This window comes from Drosophila rhopaloa, unplaced genomic scaffold (assembly GCF_018152115.1).
Source record: "Drosophila rhopaloa isolate 14029-0021.01 unplaced genomic scaffold, ASM1815211v1 contig_115, whole genome shotgun sequence".
NCBI classification, from domain to species: Eukaryota; Metazoa; Arthropoda; class Insecta; order Diptera; family Drosophilidae; genus Drosophila; species Drosophila rhopaloa.
Window position 1 is genome coordinate 10,038,156 of NW_025334990.1, and position 21,027 is coordinate 10,059,182.

The 21,027-nt window shown below is 36.0% G+C and overlaps 4 protein-coding genes across 11 annotated transcripts; all 4 read right to left on the reverse strand.

The window, feature by feature from the left end:
• Positions 1 to 3,710: 3,710 nt before the first annotated feature.
• Positions 3,711 to 4,832, reverse strand: LOC108049484 (antigen 5 like allergen Cul n 1). Of its 2 annotated transcripts, none has more exons than XM_017130669.1 (3): positions 4,669 to 4,832; positions 4,153 to 4,610; positions 3,711 to 4,087 (listed from the first exon to the last, which is right to left on the reverse strand). In XM_017130669.1, exons 1-3 carry the CDS (start codon positions 4,798 to 4,800, stop codon positions 3,778 to 3,780), a joined length of 900 nt encoding a protein of 299 aa, XP_016986158.1. In that variant the 5' UTR covers positions 4,801 to 4,832; the 3' UTR covers positions 3,711 to 3,777. The 2 variants fall into 2 exon arrangements, with proteins under 2 accessions (XP_016986158.1, XP_016986159.1); XM_017130670.2 differs by having other exon boundaries at positions 3,711 to 4,066; positions 4,669 to 4,831.
• Positions 4,833 to 4,941: 109 nt separating this feature from the next.
• LOC108049487 (antigen 5 like allergen Cul n 1) lies at positions 4,942 to 6,276 on the reverse strand. Its single transcript, XM_017130674.2, has 3 exons — positions 6,079 to 6,276; positions 5,662 to 6,026; positions 4,942 to 5,301 (listed from the first exon to the last, which is right to left on the reverse strand). The coding sequence occupies exons 1-3, from the start codon at positions 6,202 to 6,204 to the stop codon at positions 4,971 to 4,973; spliced, it is 822 nt and encodes a 273-aa protein (XP_016986163.1). The 5' UTR covers positions 6,205 to 6,276; the 3' UTR covers positions 4,942 to 4,970.
• LOC108049486 (antigen 5 like allergen Cul n 1) lies at positions 6,243 to 7,473 on the reverse strand. Of its 2 annotated transcripts, XM_017130672.2 has the most exons (3): positions 7,062 to 7,473; positions 6,616 to 7,010; positions 6,243 to 6,564 (listed from the first exon to the last, which is right to left on the reverse strand). In XM_017130672.2, the coding sequence occupies exons 1-3, from the start codon at positions 7,182 to 7,184 to the stop codon at positions 6,291 to 6,293; spliced, it is 792 nt and encodes a 263-aa protein (XP_016986161.1). In that variant the 5' UTR covers positions 7,185 to 7,473; the 3' UTR covers positions 6,243 to 6,290. The 2 variants fall into 2 exon arrangements, with proteins under 2 accessions (XP_016986161.1, XP_016986160.1); XM_017130671.1 differs by having other exon boundaries at positions 6,616 to 7,473.
• A 152-nt stretch (positions 7,474 to 7,625) lies between these two features.
• Positions 7,626 to 20,805, reverse strand: LOC108049488 (protein shisa-5). 6 transcript variants are annotated; one of them, XM_017130680.1, is made up of 6 exons: positions 20,671 to 20,805; positions 20,516 to 20,608; positions 20,304 to 20,444; positions 8,374 to 8,503; positions 8,247 to 8,315; positions 7,626 to 8,188 (listed from the first exon to the last, which is right to left on the reverse strand). In XM_017130680.1, exons 3-6 carry the CDS (start codon positions 20,404 to 20,406, stop codon positions 8,029 to 8,031), a joined length of 462 nt encoding a protein of 153 aa, XP_016986169.1. In that variant the 5' UTR covers positions 20,407 to 20,444; positions 20,516 to 20,608; positions 20,671 to 20,805; the 3' UTR covers positions 7,626 to 8,028. The 6 variants fall into 6 exon arrangements, with proteins under 6 accessions (XP_016986169.1, XP_016986164.1, XP_016986165.1 ...); XM_017130675.1 differs by lacking the exons at positions 20,304 to 20,444; positions 20,516 to 20,608; positions 20,671 to 20,805 and adding an exon at positions 14,934 to 15,027; XM_017130676.1 differs by lacking the exons at positions 20,304 to 20,444; positions 20,516 to 20,608; positions 20,671 to 20,805 and adding an exon at positions 12,976 to 13,158.
• Between the last annotated feature and the right edge of the window lie 222 nt (positions 20,806 to 21,027).

Here is a 21,027-nt window from a genome sequence, read left to right on the forward strand (position 1 = left end):
AAAAAAGTGTCACACAATTGCACTAAAATAGTCCATAACTTTACCAAATTTTATCTGATTGCAAAGTGGCATACCTCTTAAGAATTTTATTTTAATTCTCTAAAAAACTGCATTCAAAATTTTCATTTTAACGTTGGTCAAAATTTTGACACATTTTCATGTTAGTTATTACCAAGTTTTCGATGACTTCAAAAAAGGGTCCCAAAATTGGACTTCCAGATTCCATAACTTTACCAAATTTAATCCGATTTCAAAGTGGCATACCTCTTAAGAATTTTATTTTAATTCTCTAAAAAACTGCATTCAAAATTTTCATTTTAACGTTGGTCAAAATTTTGACCCATTTTCATGTTAGTTATTACTACGTTTTCGATGACTTCAAAAAAAGGGTTCCAAAATTGGACTTCCAGATTCCATAACTTTACCAAATTTAATCCGATTTCAAAGTGGCATACCTCTTAAGAATTTTATTTTAATTCTCTAAAAAACTGCATTCAAAATTTTCATTTTAACGTTTGTCAAAATTTTTACCCATTTTCATGTTAGTTATTACTTAGTTTTCGATGACTTCAAAAAAAGGGTCCTAAAATTGGACTTCCAGATTCCATAACTTTACCAAATTTAATCCGATTTCAAAGTGGCATACCTCTTAAGAATTTTATTTTAATTCTCTAAAAAACTGCATTCAAAATTTTCATTTTAACGTTGGTCAAAATTTTGACCCATTTTCATGTTAGTTATTACTACGTTTTCGATGACTTCAAAAAAAGGGTCCCAAAATTGGACTTCTAGATTCAAACACTTTACCAAATTTTATCCGATTTCAAAGTGGCATACCTCTTAAGAATTTTATTTTAATTCTCTAAAAAACTGCATTCAAAATTTTCATTTTGACGTTGGTCAAAATTTTGACCCATTTTCATGTTTGTTATTACTTAGTTTTCGATGACTTCAAAAAAAGGGTCCCAAAATTGGACTTCCAGATTCCATAACTTTACCAAATTTAATCCGATTCCAAAGTGGCATACCTCTAAAGAATTTTATTTTAATTCTCTAAAAAACTGCATTCAAAATTTTCATTTTAACGTTGGTCAAAATTTTGACCCATTTTCATGTTAGTTATTACTTAGTTTTCGATGACTTCAAAAAAAGGGTCCTAAAATTGGACTTCCAGATTCCATAACTTTACCAAATTTAATCCGACTTCAAAAGGGCATACCTCTAAAGAATTTTATTTTAATTCTCTAAAAAACTGCATTCAAAATTTTCATTTTGACGTTGGTCAAAATTTTGACCCATTTTCATGTTAGTTATTACTACGTTTTCGATGACTTCAAAAAAAGGGTCCCAAAATTGGACTTCTAGATTCAACAACTTTACCAAATTTAATCCGATTTCAAAGTGGCATACCTCTTAAGAATTTTATTTTAATTCTCTAAAAAACTGCATTCAAAATTTTCATTTTAAAGTTGGTCAAAATTTTGACTCATTTTCATGTTAGTTATTACTTAGTTTTCGATGACTTCAAAAAAAGGGTCCTAAAATTGGACTTCCAGATTCCATAACTTTACCAAATTTAATCCGATTTCAAAGTGGCATACCTCTTAAGAATTTTATTTTAATTCTCTAAAAAACTGCATTCAAAATTTTCATTTAACGTTGCTCAAAATTTTGACCCATTTTCTCGTTAGTTAATACCAAGTTTTCGATGTCTTCAAAAATGGGGTCCCAAAATTGGACTTCTAGATTCAACAACTTTACCAAATTTAATCCGATTCCAAAGTGGCATACCTCTTAAGAATTTTATTTTAATTCTCTAAAAAACTGCATTCAAAATTTTCATTTTAACGTTGGTCAAAATTTTGACCCATTTTCATGTTAGTTATTACTACGTTTTCGATGACTTCAAAAAAAGGGTCCCAAAATTGGACTTCCAGATTCCATAACTTTACCAAATTTAATCCGATTTCAAAGTGGCATACATCTAAAGAATTTTATTTTAATTCTCTAGAAAACTGCATTCAAAATTTTCATTTTAACGTTGGTCAAAATTTTGACCCATTTTCATGTTAGTTATTACTTAGTTTTCGATGACTTCAAAAAAAGGGTCCCAAAATTAGACTTCCAGATTCCATAACTTTACCAAATTTAATCCAATTTCAAAGTGTCATACCTCTAAAGAATTTTATTTTAATTCTCTAAAAAACTGCATTCAAAATTTTCATTTTGACGTTGGTCAAAATTTTGACCAATTTTCATGTTAGTTATTACTACGTTTTCGATGACTTCAAAAAAAGGGTCCCAAAATTGGACTTCCAGATTCCATAACCTTACCAAATTTAATCCGATTTCAAAGTGGCATACCTCTAAAGAATTTTATTTTAATTCTCTAAAAAACTGCATTCAAAATTTTCATTTTGACGTTGGTCAAAATTTTGACCCATTTTCATGTTAGTTATTACTTAGTTTTCGATGACTTCAAAAAAAGGGTCCCAAAATTGGACTTCTAGATTTCATAACTTTACCAAATTTAATCCGATTTCAAAGTGGCATATCTCTTAAGAATTTTATTTTAATTTTCTAAAAAACTGCATTCAAAATTTTCATTTTAACGTTGGTGAAAATTTTGATCCATTTTCATGTTAGTTAGTTTTCGATGTCTTCAAAAATGGGGTCCCAAAATTGGACTTCTAGATTCAAAAACTTTACCAAATTTAATCCGATTTCAAAGTGGCATACCTCTTAAGAATTTTATTTTAATTCTCTAAAAAACTGCATTCAAAATTTTCATTTTGACGTTGGTCAAAATTTTGACCAATTTTCATGTTAGTTATTACCAAGTTTTCGATAACTTCAAAAAAGGGGTCCCAAAATTGGACTTCTAGATTCCATTTCAAAGCGTACCTGAAAAAATCTGTATTTAAATTTGTCCTTTCTTCTTTATAATATTTTTGTTGGCAAATGCTATTATTTTACTAACGTATTCGCTCGTTATTAGTTTAACATCAAAATATTTTTAATTAAATCTGCTTGGCTAATGGCATTATGCTAACAAATTTAACTCTGGCGGTTTTATTAAAATTTTAACAAAAATTTAATTAACTAAAAAAACGCCATTTATCACAGCATTTAAATGGAAAAGAGAATCAATGAAAATGTGGATTCTCCTAAACCTATTTATTTTAAATAATGTATAAAACAAAGACCACCGCTGCAAGTGCTCGGTAACTTAGTTATTAATTTTAACATTGTTATGCATTCTTTTTAATATATATACATTACAAATAATTTAGATTTTTTTCTTTTGAGTTTTAGATAAACTTTTTAATTTTCGGGATTCAGCTATTTAGGCAAATAATCAAATGATTTAAATAATATACGCTTTAGGTTTATTCCTCTTGCGCCTTAACAGTTACTTATTTAAATACTAAAATTTGGGTTTGGTTTTCAACTGTTTTGCTTCAATTTCGTTTTCAGAAAAAAACTGTTTAAAGACTTTTAAATGGACAGGTTTCAGACAAAGTTTGCAGAATAAGATGTTTCTAGGGACTTGAATGTTAGTCTGATGTCTATAAAGTACCGACTCTTTGCCAAAGTGCAAGTGTAAGGAAAAGTTTCTTTTTGTATTTTCCCTACAGCTTTTCCAATTATTGGTTATTGCCATTATTCGAGTGCCCCCATTATGTACCCCCAGCCTAAGAGAATCCCAGTTTCATTTGAATCCTTTCCTTTTTATTAATATTAGTAATTGGCTGTGGAATTGCAGGATTTGCCACTTCAGAAGAGGACCGGCAGGTTGGAGGAGTCGTAGATCTCGTTGACGGAGCACAGGTTGATGAAGACCGGATTGCGTCCGCTGCGGCATTCGGTGGCCGAACGGTCGCCGCTCTGGTAGACCGGGGCATTCACATCGACCGCCCGGACAAAGTTGCAGGTCATGTACTGGTGGACACTGGGCAGCCACTGGCCCGCCTCGTTGGTGGTGTTCTTCGTCTGCCGGAGGATGCCGCAGCCCACATGGGTGGTGCTATCCCGGACGAGCTGTGTGAAGTAGGCAATGCACTTGCTGACGCGCAAGCGGAGGATTCTGGTCAGTGGTCAGGTGAGGTGGTCAGGTGCTTCCTATGAGAAGAGGGGTGAAGCCCCACCTACCTGTTGCTGGGCGGACTGAAGGCGATGATGTCCCGCATGCTGCACTCCTTGTACTCGGCGAACATCTGCTCCAGCGTGGCCTTGATCACCTCATCCTCGGTGTGATATTCCACGGGGGTGTTGGGTTCCGGATTGGGGCCACCACCATTTGGATAGCTGGGCGTCATTGGATCTCCCTGCCAACCGCCCTCGGCCACCACTTGGGCCACATTCCGGAACTGCTCGCTATTCCGACAATGATCGTTGACCAGGGCACACCGCTTCACATTGAGCTCGGCGAAACTGGCCAGCTCCTGGTCCCACTGCAAGGTGGCCATCCGGGTGGCCGGACTGAAGCCCAGAAGATCGCCCCTCGCAATCCGGTCGCGGTACTCGTTCAGCTCGTTGAGGATCATGGTGCGGCGGGCCGTTGTGATCCGCACCACATGGGCATCCGGACTGCAGGTGTCGCCCAGCTCCTGCAAGGATCAGTCATCAGGGGATGACCACTAGATATTGACAGCTCACCGATCTTACCCCGAAATTGTTGCAGGCTATGTGCCTCTCGGGACCGGGACACAAGGTCGGATCGCAGTAGTCGAAGGCCTGCAGCTGCTGGCCCAGGAGCATCAGGAGCAGCAACAGCGGCGGCCACATGGTGTCCAACATCTCGACGAGGCAGCCAGTTTAGCCAGCTCCGGCCACCTGAGGCTACCTCTTATAGAGTTCGCAGGCAAATCGATTAGCGACCAAGCGGAGCTATCAATGGCACCCACTCACTGACCCCCAAACCAATTAGCCAATTGGACATGGCCACCATTAGACACACTTTCGTAGCTTTATTGAAGCTCCATGTTAGTCTCAACTGAACTGTCGCCTTTTTCATTTATAGAGCTAAGCGGCATTTTGGTGTCCAATTGCATGCTGTTGGCATCCACCTTCTCCGCCTCGTTGCACAGGTACTCGTACAGCTGGCTCGATCCGGTGATGCACTTCTCGCCGGGATAGATACCGAATTCGTACGGCGTTTGTTCGTTAACGCTGGCACGCGAGAAGTGGCAGAGCAGGATCACATTGGCCTCGGTCTTGGATCTGTTCTTCAGGCGAATGGCGCAGCCCATCCGGTCACCGCGGTCCTGGATCAGAGGTATATAGTGGCCCACGCAGTTGCTGAAATGGAAGCGAACGATGGTTATCAATTTAAATTTACTTTGAACGATCTTAACTCGATGTATTTATTATTAATATATAAACTTCTAAGAAATGGTTATTGATCTTTAAAATTCTTAAAAATGAAAATAATAATAATAATATAAGTATAAAAGGCAATCCTTTCAGCTTAAAAAGGCTTACAAGTGATTTGAACTTGTCTATTTAAATATATTGAGAAGGACCATAAAAGTAGCTTTATCTGGGAATTTAATTTAGCAAAATATCACATTTATTTACTATTAATATAAATGGAAAGCCAAGATTATTATTCTCATATATTTAGTCCTAACATATTAATAGCTCCATCTAGTCACTTACCCATCTTTGCTGGGCAGTATTCTGACATCCAGGAACATTTCTGGTAGCAGTTTATCCAGGATCTTTCGCTCCAAGTTGCTATGCCGGCTCATCGTGCTCCGGATCTCGGTGGTGGCCACATAGTGAAAACTCTCGGTGTTGGCGCAGTATTTGCCCTTCTCGTTGCACTGACGAATCTGGTTATCGGCCAATCTCTGCAGACTGTAATCCCAGCCCATCGTCGGCATGCGAGCGGCCACGACGTAGTTACCCGCTCCACTGGCCACAAAGTTGCGCAATGTGTTGATCCTGTCCAGAATGCCGAGCTTCAGGGCTCCGTTTACGTGCAAAACTAAGTTGCCTTGCCCACATTTATTGGCTAATACCTGTAACGTCCTTGGTTAAGTGCGTCCAAAGTGCAAGATTTACAGCTCCTACCTTGTGCTGAAAGCAGCCCACATGGACCTCCGAATTCATGCAGAGATCGGGTCTGCACAGGGTCTCATTCCCTGAGGACAGGGCCAACTGTGCTGCCAAAAACAGTTGCAGATACCACATCTGCATCTCGACTAGCCAGCGTAGCAATTAAAATTCAACTCAAGTCTAAAGCTATCTTAACTCCTACATTTATTAGCCGCGACGTGACTAATTTAATTGAGGGCGCCTAATTGCAGAGCATTGGGATTGACATGCTCCTCGGGCGAACAGAGACCCTGATAGGTGGAGTGTGTTCCCGCATAGCATCGACTTCCCGGATGCGAACTCTCCCGGTAGACCAGCTCATTGGCGATCTTTCCGCGGGAAAACTGGCACAAGAGTCCGTACTGATACAGTCCGTCGCTGTGGCTCCGTCGCATCATCATGGCACAGCCGACGTGGGCGGCCAGATCTTGAACCAACTGGGTGAAGTAACCACGACATTGTCTAAAATCAAAGTTTGAGTAACCATATTCAACTTGAAACCACAAATCTCACCCATCTTTGGGCGGTCTCTCGGCATTGATGTGCGCCATAGTGCAGGCCTTCATATCATCCATCCAATATTTCAACACAAATTCCACGATGGATCTGGGGGTCTTCTCCCGGTGCAGCCACCTGCTACTGCCGTAGATATAGGACACGTACTTGAACTCATGCGTATTGCTGCAGAAATCATCCATATTCTCACAGCGCCTCAAGGCAAACTTGGCCAATCCGGCCAGCTCCTTGTGCCACCGGAGGGTCGCCATCCGGGCAGCCGGACGAAAGGACGAATGCTTTCCCAATGCCACTGTATTACGGAAATCATTCAAAACGTTCAACAACTGGGCTCTCAGATTCATAGGGAACTGCATAATGACGGCTCCACTCCCACAACTTTCATCAAAATCCTGGAAAATGTAGGCAATTACTATGGATATAGTATAAGACTCCAGACTCACCCCATAATTTCGACATGCAATATGCGTTATCTGAGGCAGGCACAGATCCTTGTCGCAGTAATCCATGGATACCGCTCCCCGGCTGAAAAGGACTATTAAAAAGGGTGGAAGAAGGAACAACATCTGGTGGCAGTTGGAATAGTAAAACTAAAAATTATAATGGGGAAAACGCATTCACTAAAACGGTGCAAAATCCATTTGAACTGCTCAAAAACAGCATGACAAATGCTCTGTTTTATTTTCTACATTGGCTATTGATTTTCACAGTAAAGTTTATACTTTCAAATTTTAATTTCGAATTCATAAATAAATATACCAATTAGATTAATAATCAAAAGCGCAATTATACACTCCAGGACGAACAATTGATTTAACTAAAGCTGAACTAAGCTAATAAAAAAACCATAATCCCAACAAATTACATATCAAAAATGATACATGCAAAATATTGATTGCAATATTGCCAACATAAAACCACCAGTAATCTTTAGAAACACATTTAAGCACAGCCCTTTCATTGGCAACAACACTGGATTGGATAAAATAATTGAAAACATGTAGTCATTTCTGGTTTTTGTGCGTAAGTGCACATCGAAACAAACATGCTTCAGGTGTATTTGATGTGCACTTCACTTGTTTATTACATTTAACACTTCATGTAGTTCAGTTTGGTTTTGTTTTTGGAGTTTCTTAATGTAGATGTATAAATTAAAGTTAGGTTGCACTTAAGTTATATGTACATTTACAAACATCACAAGGAATATAAAAATGGCTCGTTGTGCATTCGCTTTCACTTTCGTTTTCCACCGGCCGCTGGGAAATGAATCGTTGACTAATTTTGAGTTCATTTTGGAAATACATGTTTTGACGAGGTAAAGAATCTAATATATCCAGCAAAGTATAAAAGCTATATCGACACGGAAAAGAAGACTCAAATTTAGTTAATCATTCAGTTCACAGTTGGCAATCACTGGCCAAAGTTGGGATTGTATGGCGCCTGCTTCTCATAGCCGGAGGGCATGACACTGGGACCCGGATTGGCCATGGCTAAGTCATACGACGGGGGGTTCATGTTGGCAGCCCCGGCGCCAGGATACGGAGGATAGGCCACGCCGTGCGTTTGCATGCTGTGTGAAGGATATCAATTAATATTTGCAATTGGTTTCAGCTTTAAAGGCAACTTACCCGGGCATCGGCATCTGCTGGTACTGTTGCTGTTGGGGCATCGGCATGGGCATCTGTACGGTCACATTGCTGCGTGGAAAAAGGAGATGAAGCAATAGTTTCCATGCCAATTTTAATCCCAACTTACCCGGTGGTCTGAGCGGGATACGAAGCGGGAGCTACGTAGACATTGCCCGCCGGATAGCCCGGCGGAGGCAGCTGTGTGACCGGATATCCGCCGGGGGCCGTGTGCGTGGCGGAGGTCACCACCACGGGCGCTGCAAAGAGCAAAAACAGAAAAGGAATATTAGAAACGGAAGAGCTGGCGCAATAATTCTGAGTCATCGTCCCACTGCCGACCACCACTCGAGTCGCAGATCCGATAAGCTCCAACTTTTTGATTAAACTCATCAATATGAAAAAAAAATTCCCCATTCAATACCTTTTTGCACTCAAAACAATAAAAATCAATATCTTTATTTAATGTTTCCTGGTTTTTGTCCTACAAGTGCTTAACCACTACATGTTTTTTAGAGTTTGTGCTATGAATTATAACAGTTAATAACAAGATTCAAGATTCCTGATATGCCATTCTTTCAGCAAATAAATAGGAACAAATGGCATGCGAGTATTCGTTTTTTTTTAAGTGCAGTCTTTTTGCCAATCTTTTCTTTATTCAGTCGATGTAATTACCACGGCCTTCGCTGATTGTGTAGCCAACATTTCGCGCTGCCTTCTGCCTGCGCCTTATGCAAACCACAATTGAGGTTACGATAAATATGGTAAATGCTATGGATAGCGCTATCCAGAATCCCAACATTTTTTGAAATACGATTGAATTAGCTTTAGAAACACAAACGCCTTTCAGACGAACACGAAACAGACTGAAAAGCTCTCATCTGACTGAACCACTCATTCGGCCCATGTCTAATCAATGGCCGATTATATGGCCAAGTCGATAAGCGGTTGGTGACATAGCCAAATACACACATTTTTTCCGTACTCTCATTCTGGTTTGTTTGTCACTAGTATTTGCAATGCACTACAGCTTCGAAGTTACATTACACAAAAACACTTTTCTTGAAGTCAATTATTTACCCGTGGTTTTGTACTTTTTGACTACGTAAAAGAAACATAGGCACATTAAAAATGAAATCGCCACAAAGATTGAGAACCCTATGATGGGAATAAGAAACGCCTCCATCACGAATATATTTGTATTTCAATTTGACAGCTGCTTCGCCAATGAGTTCACGATTTCGACTGATTATGATATTTAGGCTTTTTTGTTAACAACAACTTTTCGAAAACCATTGGCAGTGTTATCGATATTAGAGGGTAATTCCCCGCAAACACACCTACACCCTTCGTTAGTGCTGCTCTCTGTGTTCGACCACGGGTTAAAAACACCGCCGCGGATGTAATAAAGAATACGGAAAAGGTGAAAAAGAGTATCCAGTAGATGCCCGAATCATCCATGAATTCAGTTATTTACCCGTGGATTTGTGATTTTCGACCATGTAATAGTAACCTAGGCACATTAAAAATGTAACCGCCACAACGATTGAAAACGCTATGATGAGAATAAGAATCACCGCCATTGCGAATATTTTTGAATTTCAAATTAACAGATGCTTCGCCAATGGGTTCACGATTTCGACTGATTAAGATATTTTGGCATTTTTGTTAACAACTTCTCGAAAACCATTGGCAGTGTTATCGATATTAGAGGGTAATTCCCCGCAAACACACCTGCACCCTTCGTTAATGCTGCTCTTTGTGTTCGACCACGGGTCAAAAACACCGCCGCGGATGTCATAAAAAATACGGAGAAGGTAAAAAAGAGTATCCAGTAGATGCCCGAATCATCCATGATTTTGATATTGACTGAATAACAGGTGCACAAAGACTAAACAAGAGCGAAGAACTAAAGCTGCCGGATTGGCAATCGAAAAATGTGCAAGTAATGGCCAAAGAAAAGGGCAATCGCACTCATAAAGATAGCACTTATCAGAGATAACAGCACTTTCAACGATTATCATAACTTACCTAAATCGCCGAGACCCTGGCGACGCTTCCAATATATTGCAAACAAGCCGATCAATACCAAGATGAATATTTTGCAGGCTATGGTTATGTAGACTATATAGTTTCCCTGAGATTCCAGCAGATAACCGATCACCTGGCCCTCGTTATTCATACCGGGAATATTTTTACTAATGGTTTAAAAAGTGAAAATCGTCCAAGTCACGGGCAAGTGCTAATGCATATAACACAACCAAGGCAACCAAAACTGTCAGGATTCCCGCTTCGAATGCCAAAAACATCCAGTTTAAATGAAGACGCTGAAATATATCCTCGAGCACATCGAGAATAGTGGCATTCATGCTGAAAGCCTGGAACCCAACTAAATGGGTTCGGTAATCATTTTCTAGATGACCCAGCAATTCAGAATTTACGTCACCACGTAAACCCTTAATGTGGCCATTAGCCACTACTATCTACTTATTGAATTGCATTTAACAATTAATGAACAGTTTTATCACAAATTAGAATCACAGTAAGTTTAATCAGTATACATTTCACAAATATAATAAAAACCAACCAGTCATTTCCCACTTCATAACAAGTCCTAAATCTAAATCACCAAGATAGCAGTCATCCGGACTATTTCACCATAGAAGTCATTAAGTAATAGAAGTATTACAACTCAAGATATTGAATAACAAATGCAATCGTTGTTGTTTTAAAGAGTTTTATAAATTTGCTATTTTGTATTATGGACCTTATTGTAAGAAAATGTTATTAATTAAAGGTAGTTTCAGCCCTTTCCTTCTGTTGTTACCTTTTTTTACAACGCTTGAGATTACGATTTTTAAGAAAATTTAGTTGATAACTTAAATCACGCAGCCTACAATCACAAATGCTTTGTGGACAATGACTAGAATTTTTGACCCATAAATAAAGTTGACTTTGCAGATAGAAAGTACAAATCGTATAAAGTGGGTAATACCCATAATCGTATAAATATCATTTTACAAGATCGAGTTTATAAATCGGCACCAGAAGCTCTAAATGGCGTCATCGAAAGCTTGTTTAAATCAAAAAAAATCATGTTCCCAAGAATATTTGTTGCAGTTATTGATATCAGGTTTGCTTTTCCCCACCGGAATTACCTTTATTTACATGTAGCAAATAAGCAAGAATGAAATAAGTGATTTAAACCATTTTTTAAATGGTATGACTAACGATAGGGTTGAGTGAAATTTGTCTAATGATTTTAAGGTTCAGATATTCAAACAACGGAGACCGGACTATTTTGCTTTAAATTTATATATTTTTTAACGGGTTAACTGATAAGATAAATCTCTTTCGGTTTTCTATAACAACAGAGAAAACATATACGACAATAAGTCGAATTGGGATGCAATATACCCAATTACTAGACAAAAAAAAAAAAAACTTGAATGAAGGCATACTTTTGAATATATGTATCAATAAGCTTTTAGAGAATGAGAATGAATTAATACTGAGCTTTTCCCGGATATGAGTGGGCGATAATCCCAGAACGGTATGACTCATTGAAGAACTCAGACTCAGACGATTTAAGACCAAGAATTCATTTCAAGGTATACACGGATATCACTCTAGAAACGAGTGACAGAATCACAGATTAAAAAATTATTTGTTTTTAGAAGTAATAAGTATTTACCCGCTTTAGGCTTACATATTTAGTGTTGATTTATATTATATATATTCTTGATCAGCATCACCAGGAGAGTCGATCTAGCCATGTCCGTCCGACTGTTCGTCTGTTCGTCTATCCGTCTGTCCGTCCGTCCGTTTCTACGCAAACTAGTCCCTCAGTTTTAAAGCTATCTGATAGAAACTTTCCCAAAAGTTGTCTTTCTATTGCAGGTAGTATATATGTAAGTCGGAACGAGCCGGATCGGGCAACTATATCATATAGCTGCCATATAACTGAACGGTCGGAAATGCCATAACTTTGGCGTTTTTAAAGTTAGGAAGTTGGGATTTTTTATGGGTTTTATTTTTGGCCAACAGATCCGATTTTGGAGAATATAGTTTACAGAATATTCTGCAAGGGTATATCAACTTCGGCTTCGCCCGAAGTTAGCTTTCCTTTCTTGTTAATATTACCATAAGTATCTTGTAGAATTTATAATAAATCAATTAAATAATGTACTAATTAAACTTTCTAATTGACTAAAGACACCACAGAAATTGATAAAAAACTACGTGTCACCAAAAAAATTATCTTTTTATTTTTTTTAAAGAAATAAAAATCTTATACTTCCCAATCTCTTGTTGTTCGGTTCCCTATTCCCATAAAAAGTTCTCATAAAAAATAAATATACATCCAAAATTCATCTTCAGTAGTTCCCGCGTACTTTTTCTATTTTAAGAACTATATTATATACCTCTCACACTCACATTGTTTGAAAATTCCACTTTTTAATTTGCTTCTTCTTTTTAAAAATTCTTGGCATACACAAAGAGCGCCCAAAAAAAACAGAAAGATAAAAATCACTATCACAATGATTTCTCCAAACTTAATTTCATTGGAATTATCCACAGATGAAAGATCAATATAAAGATAATTCATTATTGCACTACACACGTTGCCGGCAAACTAACAGATCAGACTAAAGTTCACAGAATAGTTGGAGATGTAAAAGTTCGCTTATCTCACAAATAAGCTAAAAAAGGTCTTTTAAGTAAATCATACCTTCTTCATCTTCCGTTTTGGGGTTGCAACACATTTTCCAGCAGCACCGGATGACAAGGCAAATAAGACCGATTATAACTATGACAGCTGTAACCATCCTTGTTTCTTTACTTGAATAATGATTACCATAGTGATGAGACATTGTGTGGATATGGCAAACACGTTTGACCGCCACGAACTGTAAAACGGAACTGATCGTTCTTTCACTCTTCGCTCTCTTCTGGAGCGCTTAGCTTTTTTATTTAGTTATATTTATATTTACATTCGATATGATAACCACACGCGCCGAAGAAGAAATGTTGAAACATTTTCTTTATATTAAATCGGCATTTCATAGTTCCGACATGTATATTTATTTACTTTATTTTAGCTTTTAATAAGTCGGACAGATTTGCTTTAAAAAATTTTGAATAAATTATAGAAACTTCTACAAATTTTCTTAGGTTAAGTAAAATTTATTCACACTCGCATGAAGCTTGAGCTTCTTGTTTTGAAAAAAAATAACTTAAAAGGCGTTATTAAAAAAACAGCAAGCCAATCAAAAAAAATAAGAGCTCAGGGCCAATCGTAAATTGAACTTAATTTAACCAATACTGTCTGCACAAATTAATTTATCAACGAACGAACTGGAATTTCCGCATTGAACACAAGAATGACAAATTTTGTTACTATGTCAATTTTTCGGTTTAATCTCTTTTATAATTTGTTTAATTCATAGAATGGATGTTTCAGGGAGAGCAATATATAAAATAAATATATGATATATAAGTCTAAAGCAATTATATGTAGTTCGAATTAAAAAATGGTGCCAATGTTACTGCAGTATCTTGCAACATAATAAGTATTTTCTAATTTAAAAAAATACGAAATTCTTGAAATTCTTTTATTTATATTTTCACCTTTTTATACACTTGCACATTTTCGACCGTATTAAGAATTAGATACTAGATTTAAAAAGTACGCACCATTGCAATATTTGATATGATGGTTGCAAGCCCAAATTAACAGATAGTAAACCAAGAGTATACAGATTACAAAAAAGATGGTTATTATCCAGATCTCAGTATATGTAAGCATTTTGAAATTGCTGAACCGAAAAGGTGGACTAATTTTTCTGGCGAACTAAACGAGAATGTAAAACGGACCCAGTCACTGAAACATATTATTTTATATTATGTTATCAGTTCTTAGTTATCAAATATATACTTTTTATTGTCGCTTTGATGAATGTTTGAATAACACGAAGCAATTAAATGTTTTGCTTTTATTCTCTGAATTTAATCTGAACATACTTGTTTCCACGCAGGCTTTAGAAAGAAATATTTGCGCTTTATGAGTTTAAGATAATCGAGATTTTATTTCTTAGTTAATATCTTAAAATGACCATCAAGGGGGGGTAAAAAGTATTCAAATTTTTTTTGCCTTAAAAAAAAATTTTTTTTTTTTGAGTGCACAACATTTGAAGAATATTGCGTTAAAATTTTAGATTGATCTGAGTAAAATATCCGAAGTTATGGGTATCCAAAACTTTAAAGCGTTTTTCTCACACTTCACGTTTTCAAAGTCGGTGCCCCTCATAACTTCAAAACTCTTCCACCGATCCTTATGAAATTTTAAACACTATTTCTGTACATATTTTACAAGGTAACGCTATGGAGTTTTTTTTTCGTTCATAATTTTGATTTTACAATGATAAAAAAAGTCTTCGAAAAAATTCAAAAATTGGAATTTAAAAAAAACTCGACGGCGTTACCCGGGGAAAACTATTATCTAACGAATGAACATGGATTTTTTGATTTCTGATGATCCAGCACCGAGTTATGAGGGGTACCGCAATTTAACTTTTGTTTGAGACACGTCCGGACAATTGCTACCATTGCCATACGTTTGAATATTTCATTGTAAAAACTTGATAAGACATTCTTCGAATGTCAAAAAGTCTTTTAAGTAAATCATACCTTCTTCATCTTCCGTTTTGGGTTTGCAACAAGTTTTATAGCAGCACCGGATGATAAGGCAAATAATAATAATCATCATTATGACACCCGAAATAAATCTTGATTGTTTACTTTCATAATGATTAGAACTACCATAATAATGTGACATTGTGTGGATATAGCAAACACGTTTGACCGCCACGAACTGTAAAACCGAACTGATCGTTCTTTCACTATTCGCTCTCTTCTGGACCGCTTAGCTTTTTTATTTAGTTATATTTATATTTACATTCGATATGATAACCACACGCGCCGAAAAAGAAATGTTGAAATATTTTCTTTATATTAAATCAGCATTTTATAATTCCGATATATATTTTTATATATAAACATAAGTAGGTAGTGTATCTCTACATTAAATTTTCATATACATATTAACTTTTTTTAAGCTTTTACTAAGTCTGATTTGCTTTAAAACGTTTTGCATAAATTATAGAAACTTCTATAAATTTTCTTAGGTAAAGATAAAATTTATTCACACTCGCATGAAGCTTGAGCTTCTTGTTTTGAGGAAAAATATCTTAAAAGGCGTTATTAAAAAAAACAGCAAGCCAATCAAAAAAAATAAGAGCTCAGGGCCAATCGTAAATTGAACTTAATTTAACCAATACTGTCTGCACAAATTAATTTATCAACGAACGAACTGGAATTTCCGCATTGAACACAAGAATGACAAATTTTGTTACTATGTCAATTTTTCGGTTTAATCTCTTTTATAATTTGTTTAATTCATAGAGTGGGTGTTTCAGGGAAAGCAATATATGAAAAAAATATATGATATATAAGTCTAAAGCAATTAAATTAAAATTAAGTCTTAAAGCAATTCGAATTAAAAAATGTTGCCCATGTTACTGCAGTATCTTGCAACATAATAAGTACTTTCTATTAATTTAAAATTTTTGATTTGTATTTTTGACCCTATTAAGAATACGATACAAATTTATTTTAAAAAGTACCCACCATTGCAATATTTAATATGATAGTTGCAAGCCCAAATTAACAGATAGTAAACCAAGAGTATGCAAATTACAATAAAGATGGTTATTATCCATATCTCAGTATATGTAAGCATTTTGAAATTGCCGAACCGAAAAAGTGGACTAATTTTTCTGGCGAACTAAACGAGAATGTAAAATGGACCCAGTCACTGAAACATATTATTTTATATTATGTTATCAGTTCTTAGTTATCAAATATATACTTTTTATTGTCGCTTTGATGAATGTTTGAATAACACGAAGCTATTAAATGTTTTGAATTTAATCTGAACCTGCTTGTAACCACGCAGGTTTTAGAAAGAAATATTTGCGCTTTATGAGTTTAAGATAATCGAGATTTTATTTCTTAGTTAATATCTTAAAATTACCATTAAGGAGAGGGTAAAAAAAAAAATTTTTTTTTTTTGAGTGCACAACATTTGAAGAATGTCGCGTTAAAATTTTAGATTGATCCGAGTAAAATATCCGAAGTTATGGGTATCCAAAACTTTAAAGCGTTTTTCCCACACTTCACGTTTTCAAAGTTTGAGGGGCACCGCAATTTAACTTTGTTTTGAGACACGTCCGGACAAGTGCTACCATTGCCATACTTTTGAATATTTCATTGTAAAAATTTGATAAGGCATTCTTCGAATGTCACACTTTAATGTTTATTTCGTTGAGTAAATACATTTTAACTGTGTCGTCAGGAAAAAAATCACAAAAACGTTGCTTTTTATTATTTGACCATTAAACTCAATTATTTTTTCTATGTAAACAATTCGGTTTACTATCTCTTATCATTTGTTTAATTCAAATTAAACACATTAGCGATGTTTTGTAAAGTCTGCTTTTGGGCTTTTGAAAAAAATGACACTAAAGCAATCGAAGATGGGATATTTTTTGAAACTAATATATATAATATTATATATTTGAATCAAAAGTCTGAAGCGGTTATATATAGTTAAAATTAAAAAATTTGGACATTAATTACTCCACTATCTTGAAACATCTTAAGTATTTCCTTTTTTTAAATAAAACAAGAGAGAACGCTATAGTCGGGTGCCCCGACTATCAGATACCCGTTACTCAGCTAAAGGGAGTGCGAGGGAGATGGAGATAGAAACTTTGATCACGCATAACTTTTTAACGAATGGTCCGATTTGAAAAATTTCTTCTACATTTCGATAGGTATTGATAAACACAATAAAACTGCATTTTTACTTTTCCGAAATATTTAAATTTTTAAAATAGTATATAAGCGATTGTGGGCGTTAAAGGGGGCGTGGCACCAGTTTGAAACAAACTTGCGCTGCGTAGGAACTCCAAAAATCTACATGCAAAATGCCAATCTTCTAGCTTTTATAGTTTCCGAGATCTCAGCGTTCATACGGACGGACAGACAGACGGACAGACAGACGGACAGACGGACATGGCTATATCGACTCGGCTAGTGACCCTGATCAAGAATATATATACTTTATAGGGTCGGAAACGCTTCCTTCTAGCTGTTACATACTTTTGCACGAATACAATATACCCTTTTACTCTACGAGTAACGGGTATAAAAACAACTGCACAACTGTTTTGAAAATATATTGTGTAAAACTTTCTCACTATTTATTCAAATCAAATGAACAACAATTGTGACAACTGTACAGCCTGCTTTTGTGAAATTCTCTTCCTCATATCATTGTAATATCTTTATACAGCTTTGGTCTTATGTTTTCATTTTATAAGATCTTTTAATTAGACTTTATTTTTATTATATAGTAGCTATACAGGAATAAGATGAAATTCTTAAACAATAACAAACATAAAGATAAATAAAAAACAAACAAAAAAGTTAAGCGAAAAGGATACTTAGACATTTTGTATAATTAACAGGATTGTTCTCCAACATTTTGGACAAAACAACACAAGGGGAACTTGTAACACAAAGATCAGTCAGCGGGCAACACGGCAAGACACAACACAGGAAGAAATCAGAGGTCTTCTCCAGTGGACCATATACTAACTTGCTTCGATCACGCCCTTGTCGGCCAGCCGTTGGTTCCTTTTCCGAATCGCCGAGCGGATAATGAGGACCAGGACTCCGCAAAGGACCACACCGAATATGGAACACAGGACAATGGTGGATACCTCCAGATCCTTCTCGCCCGGCACATGCGGCATCTTTTCGAAAGCAGTTACTACTATTTAACAACAAGTTACTAACTAATAAATTCGATTGGCAGGCAGTCTTGAAGATTTTGCGATGGGTATTGAATCTACGCCACGGTAATGCGAAATTGCGCTCCGTTCCTATTGTACATTGCGCAGACGTTCGACGATAATTGAGAAATGGATGAACCTCCTCGCCGACTTTTGTAAGAGTCCAGACCGTCTTTGGATTTCCAAAGGCAGTTAAAAGCGGAGGGTGAAAAGACCCGATAAGATTAGCACCCATCGTTGTATCGGTGATGACGGTCTACGCTTTTAATCGGCTTAAAGACGCCATATAGTCCTGATACCGGTGCCAAAAGCTAGCATAGAATCGGGGGGGACCATAAAAATTCTCAAGTGGACATTTTATTTACAGCTGGAAACCTGCGTCAATAGTCTGCATCAATCAAAAAAGAAAATGGGTCTTTTGAAATTTATTACTTTTGGGGGATCCTCTACCTGATGCGATTACCCTCTATAATTCTCACAAATCTGTGATCGGCAATGACGTTAGTAGTAATCATATAACTTAATTACGCTTATCGATACAAGAGTGGATGGTAAACAATAAAACATTCTGCAGAAACACAAGAAATACAAATTTCAAGTACTGAAACAACAATCTTATTGCTGACAATCTACCAAGAAAGTATCTTATTTCTTACCAGTGCAATTTTTAGCAAATATATTTATCCTGGGGAGATTTAACTTAATTACTTGCATTGACTATCAAGTAAGGTTTTTAAAAGGTCTCTAATGAATTTCTGGCTATTTATTTTAGATATGCTTTTAACATAATTATAAGTAATGTGAGAAACAAGCTCTTTAAATCCAGACTTTTAGAATATAATATCTATTCAAAAATGTTCGATGTAAAATTAGTTTCATATTTTTAATTTAATTGGAAAATAAAAAATAAAATTTATAAAAAATAATTTTAAAAAAACCTATTTTCCGCTGCTAACATATTGTAAAAGCAGATTGTGGCGGTTTTCCCATGAACCTTGAAGCAACTACTTTTAGGCATCTAATCAAAACCCTATCGCCAAATTGGAACACCACTAAATATAATTTAATATCATAACATTAAAAGTAAGAAGAAAAAACACGACTTGACGTCAAACGTTTGCAAATTCAGATTATCTGATTCGATTTGAGGGAAATGGCAGCATAAATGATTTGTAAATTAAAGCGATAATTAAAGGTGCTCGATGCAAATGGCGACTTGGTCTCAAAGCACTTGTGATTAGATTTCGATAGTTCAGCTGTCTCGAGCGATTCCAAGAATCGGAGATAATACCATCGGTCATCTAAAGATGATTATTTAAAGACTTGCTTTTACCGGCAGTAGTCACAGTGGCGTTTCCCATTCGAAGTTGACGGGATCGACGAGCCCGCCACAAGATCAGTATCAAAACCACTATAAAGAACACCATAATAATGGGGAACCAGACATCGAAGTATATGTAAACCATTTTAAAAGTGTTTTTTTTAACGACGCGAACGGTTTTAAAGTCGGACGAATACTGGAGAAGGTATTTCTCTATGCCTTGGATACCATTGTCAGTTGCTTATCATAAAAATAAATCAATTTGTTATCGACAACCGCTACTGAATGAGTCATTTAAATTACTAGAGAAAAATATTAAAATTAAAAAAGAAACACTATATATAGCCATATCTGCAAACAAAAAACCAAATTTTGTAGACAAAAAAATGTTAATAAAAATGGGAAAATCCTGGCCAAAAAGAGACACATCATAATGTAGGATAAGATAAGATAAGAGTTCGATACGACCACTAATTAGATAATTATTTGAACACATGCTGATAAAGTAAATTAAGTTTATGGCTGTGCATATCTGATTTTGTTTACGAATCTGAGGAGAAGCAAAGACTTCAAGAGAGACAAAGAAAAAGCTCTCTCTTCCGTTTTTAAATCCCTCTGTTCATTATGACTGTATTTTTATTATTTATCACGACTTAGCACGAATCAACAAAAGTATACTAATCTCACGCACACAAATATGTATGAAACTAAAATTTGTTTTTCAAGCCGGGCAAACTCCACCCGTTTTTTTTTCTGGTGGGGAAATGACTCATCGTGGGGTTTTATATGATTAATAGCTCTAATTATATATATACTTACTGGACAAAACGGCACCCTGGCGTCTGCTGGTACAGCAATATCCGCAGCAACTCATGATGAGGAAAGTAAGCAGAAAAAACATAAATATTCCCCAGAAATCCATGGCGAAATTATCGGAGTCCTCCAATTCAAAGTAGTCCACTGGGCGGAGAATTACAAATACAGATGTATTATTACAATTCAAGGTCAATAAACCCTTCTGAAATACTTACGTTTGACAAAGGATTGCTGCTTCCCCTGTTTTGATTATTTAAAATCAAATATTCCACTTGTTGCAGTTTAATGCACAGAAATTCACTGCTAAGCTGTCGAAGTTTCAAAAATTTTGTTCAAATCACACGTGTAACCTAATGAAATAATGCCTTACCCAATCGAACGGTCTTTATTAAAGCCTGATGAAAATCAGCTATAATATCTTATCAACGTCTAATCTGTAAATAATACTTTTTATATAGCACGATAAGTGCTGTGCTGCAAAATGCAATTATCTGAGATGCGTTTCGCAGCACTGTTTGCGAGCTGTGTTTAGTGAACTCACGAGTAGCTGTGTTATAAAACTATCGATTGCAGTTAAGAGGGCAAAAAATAAAATTTGAAAAGGTGTTTAAAATAATACCTACAAGTTTTTGTTGTTTAATAAAGACGTTTAAGGTTGCTTACTTTTCAAATGTTGTGTGCCATTCAAAAGTGTTGAACATTGAAATTAAAAAAAAATTTTATTATT

Excerpts from the sequence above, each read along its gene's own strand:
- LOC108049487 (XM_017130674.2), bottom strand. The coding sequence starts at position 6,204 with ATGCAGATGTGGTATCTGCAACTGTTTTTGGCAGCACAGTTGGCCCTG. Across the intron at positions 6,027-6,078 it reads TGGGCTGCTTTCAGCACAAG|GTATTAGCCAATAAATGTGG; the intron begins GTAGGAGCTGTA and ends AGGACGTTACAG. Across the intron at positions 5,302-5,661 it reads ATACTGCCCAGCAAAGATGG|CAACTGCGTGGGCCACTATA; the intron begins GTAAGTGACTAG and ends CTTCCATTTCAG.
- LOC108049486 (XM_017130671.1), bottom strand. The coding sequence starts at position 7,184 with ATGTTGTTCCTTCTTCCACCCTTTTTAATAGTCCTTTTCAGCCGGGGA. Across the intron at positions 6,565-6,615 it reads GAGAGACCGCCCAAAGATGG|ACAATGTCGTGGTTACTTCA; the intron begins GTGAGATTTGTG and ends CTTTGATTTTAG.
- LOC108049488 (XM_017130676.1), bottom strand. The coding sequence starts at position 13,117 with ATGTCTCATCACTATGGTAATCATTATTCAAGTAAAGAAACAAGGATG. Across the intron at positions 8,504-12,975 it reads CAAAACGGAAGATGAAGAAG|CGCCCGTGGTGGTGACCTCC; the intron begins GTATGATTTACT and ends TGCTCTTTGCAG. Across the intron at positions 8,189-8,246 it reads CAGCAGATGCCGATGCCCGG|CATGCAAACGCACGGCGTGG; the intron begins GTAAGTTGCCTT and ends TCCTTCACACAG.
- LOC108049484 (XM_017130669.1), bottom strand. The coding sequence starts at position 4,800 with ATGTTGGACACCATGTGGCCGCCGCTGTTGCTGCTCCTGATGCTCCTG. Across the intron at positions 4,611-4,668 it reads TAGCCTGCAACAATTTCGGG|GAGCTGGGCGACACCTGCAG; the intron begins GTAAGATCGGTG and ends TGATCCTTGCAG. Across the intron at positions 4,088-4,152 it reads TTCAGTCCGCCCAGCAACAG|AATCCTCCGCTTGCGCGTCA; the intron begins GTAGGTGGGGCT and ends ACCACTGACCAG.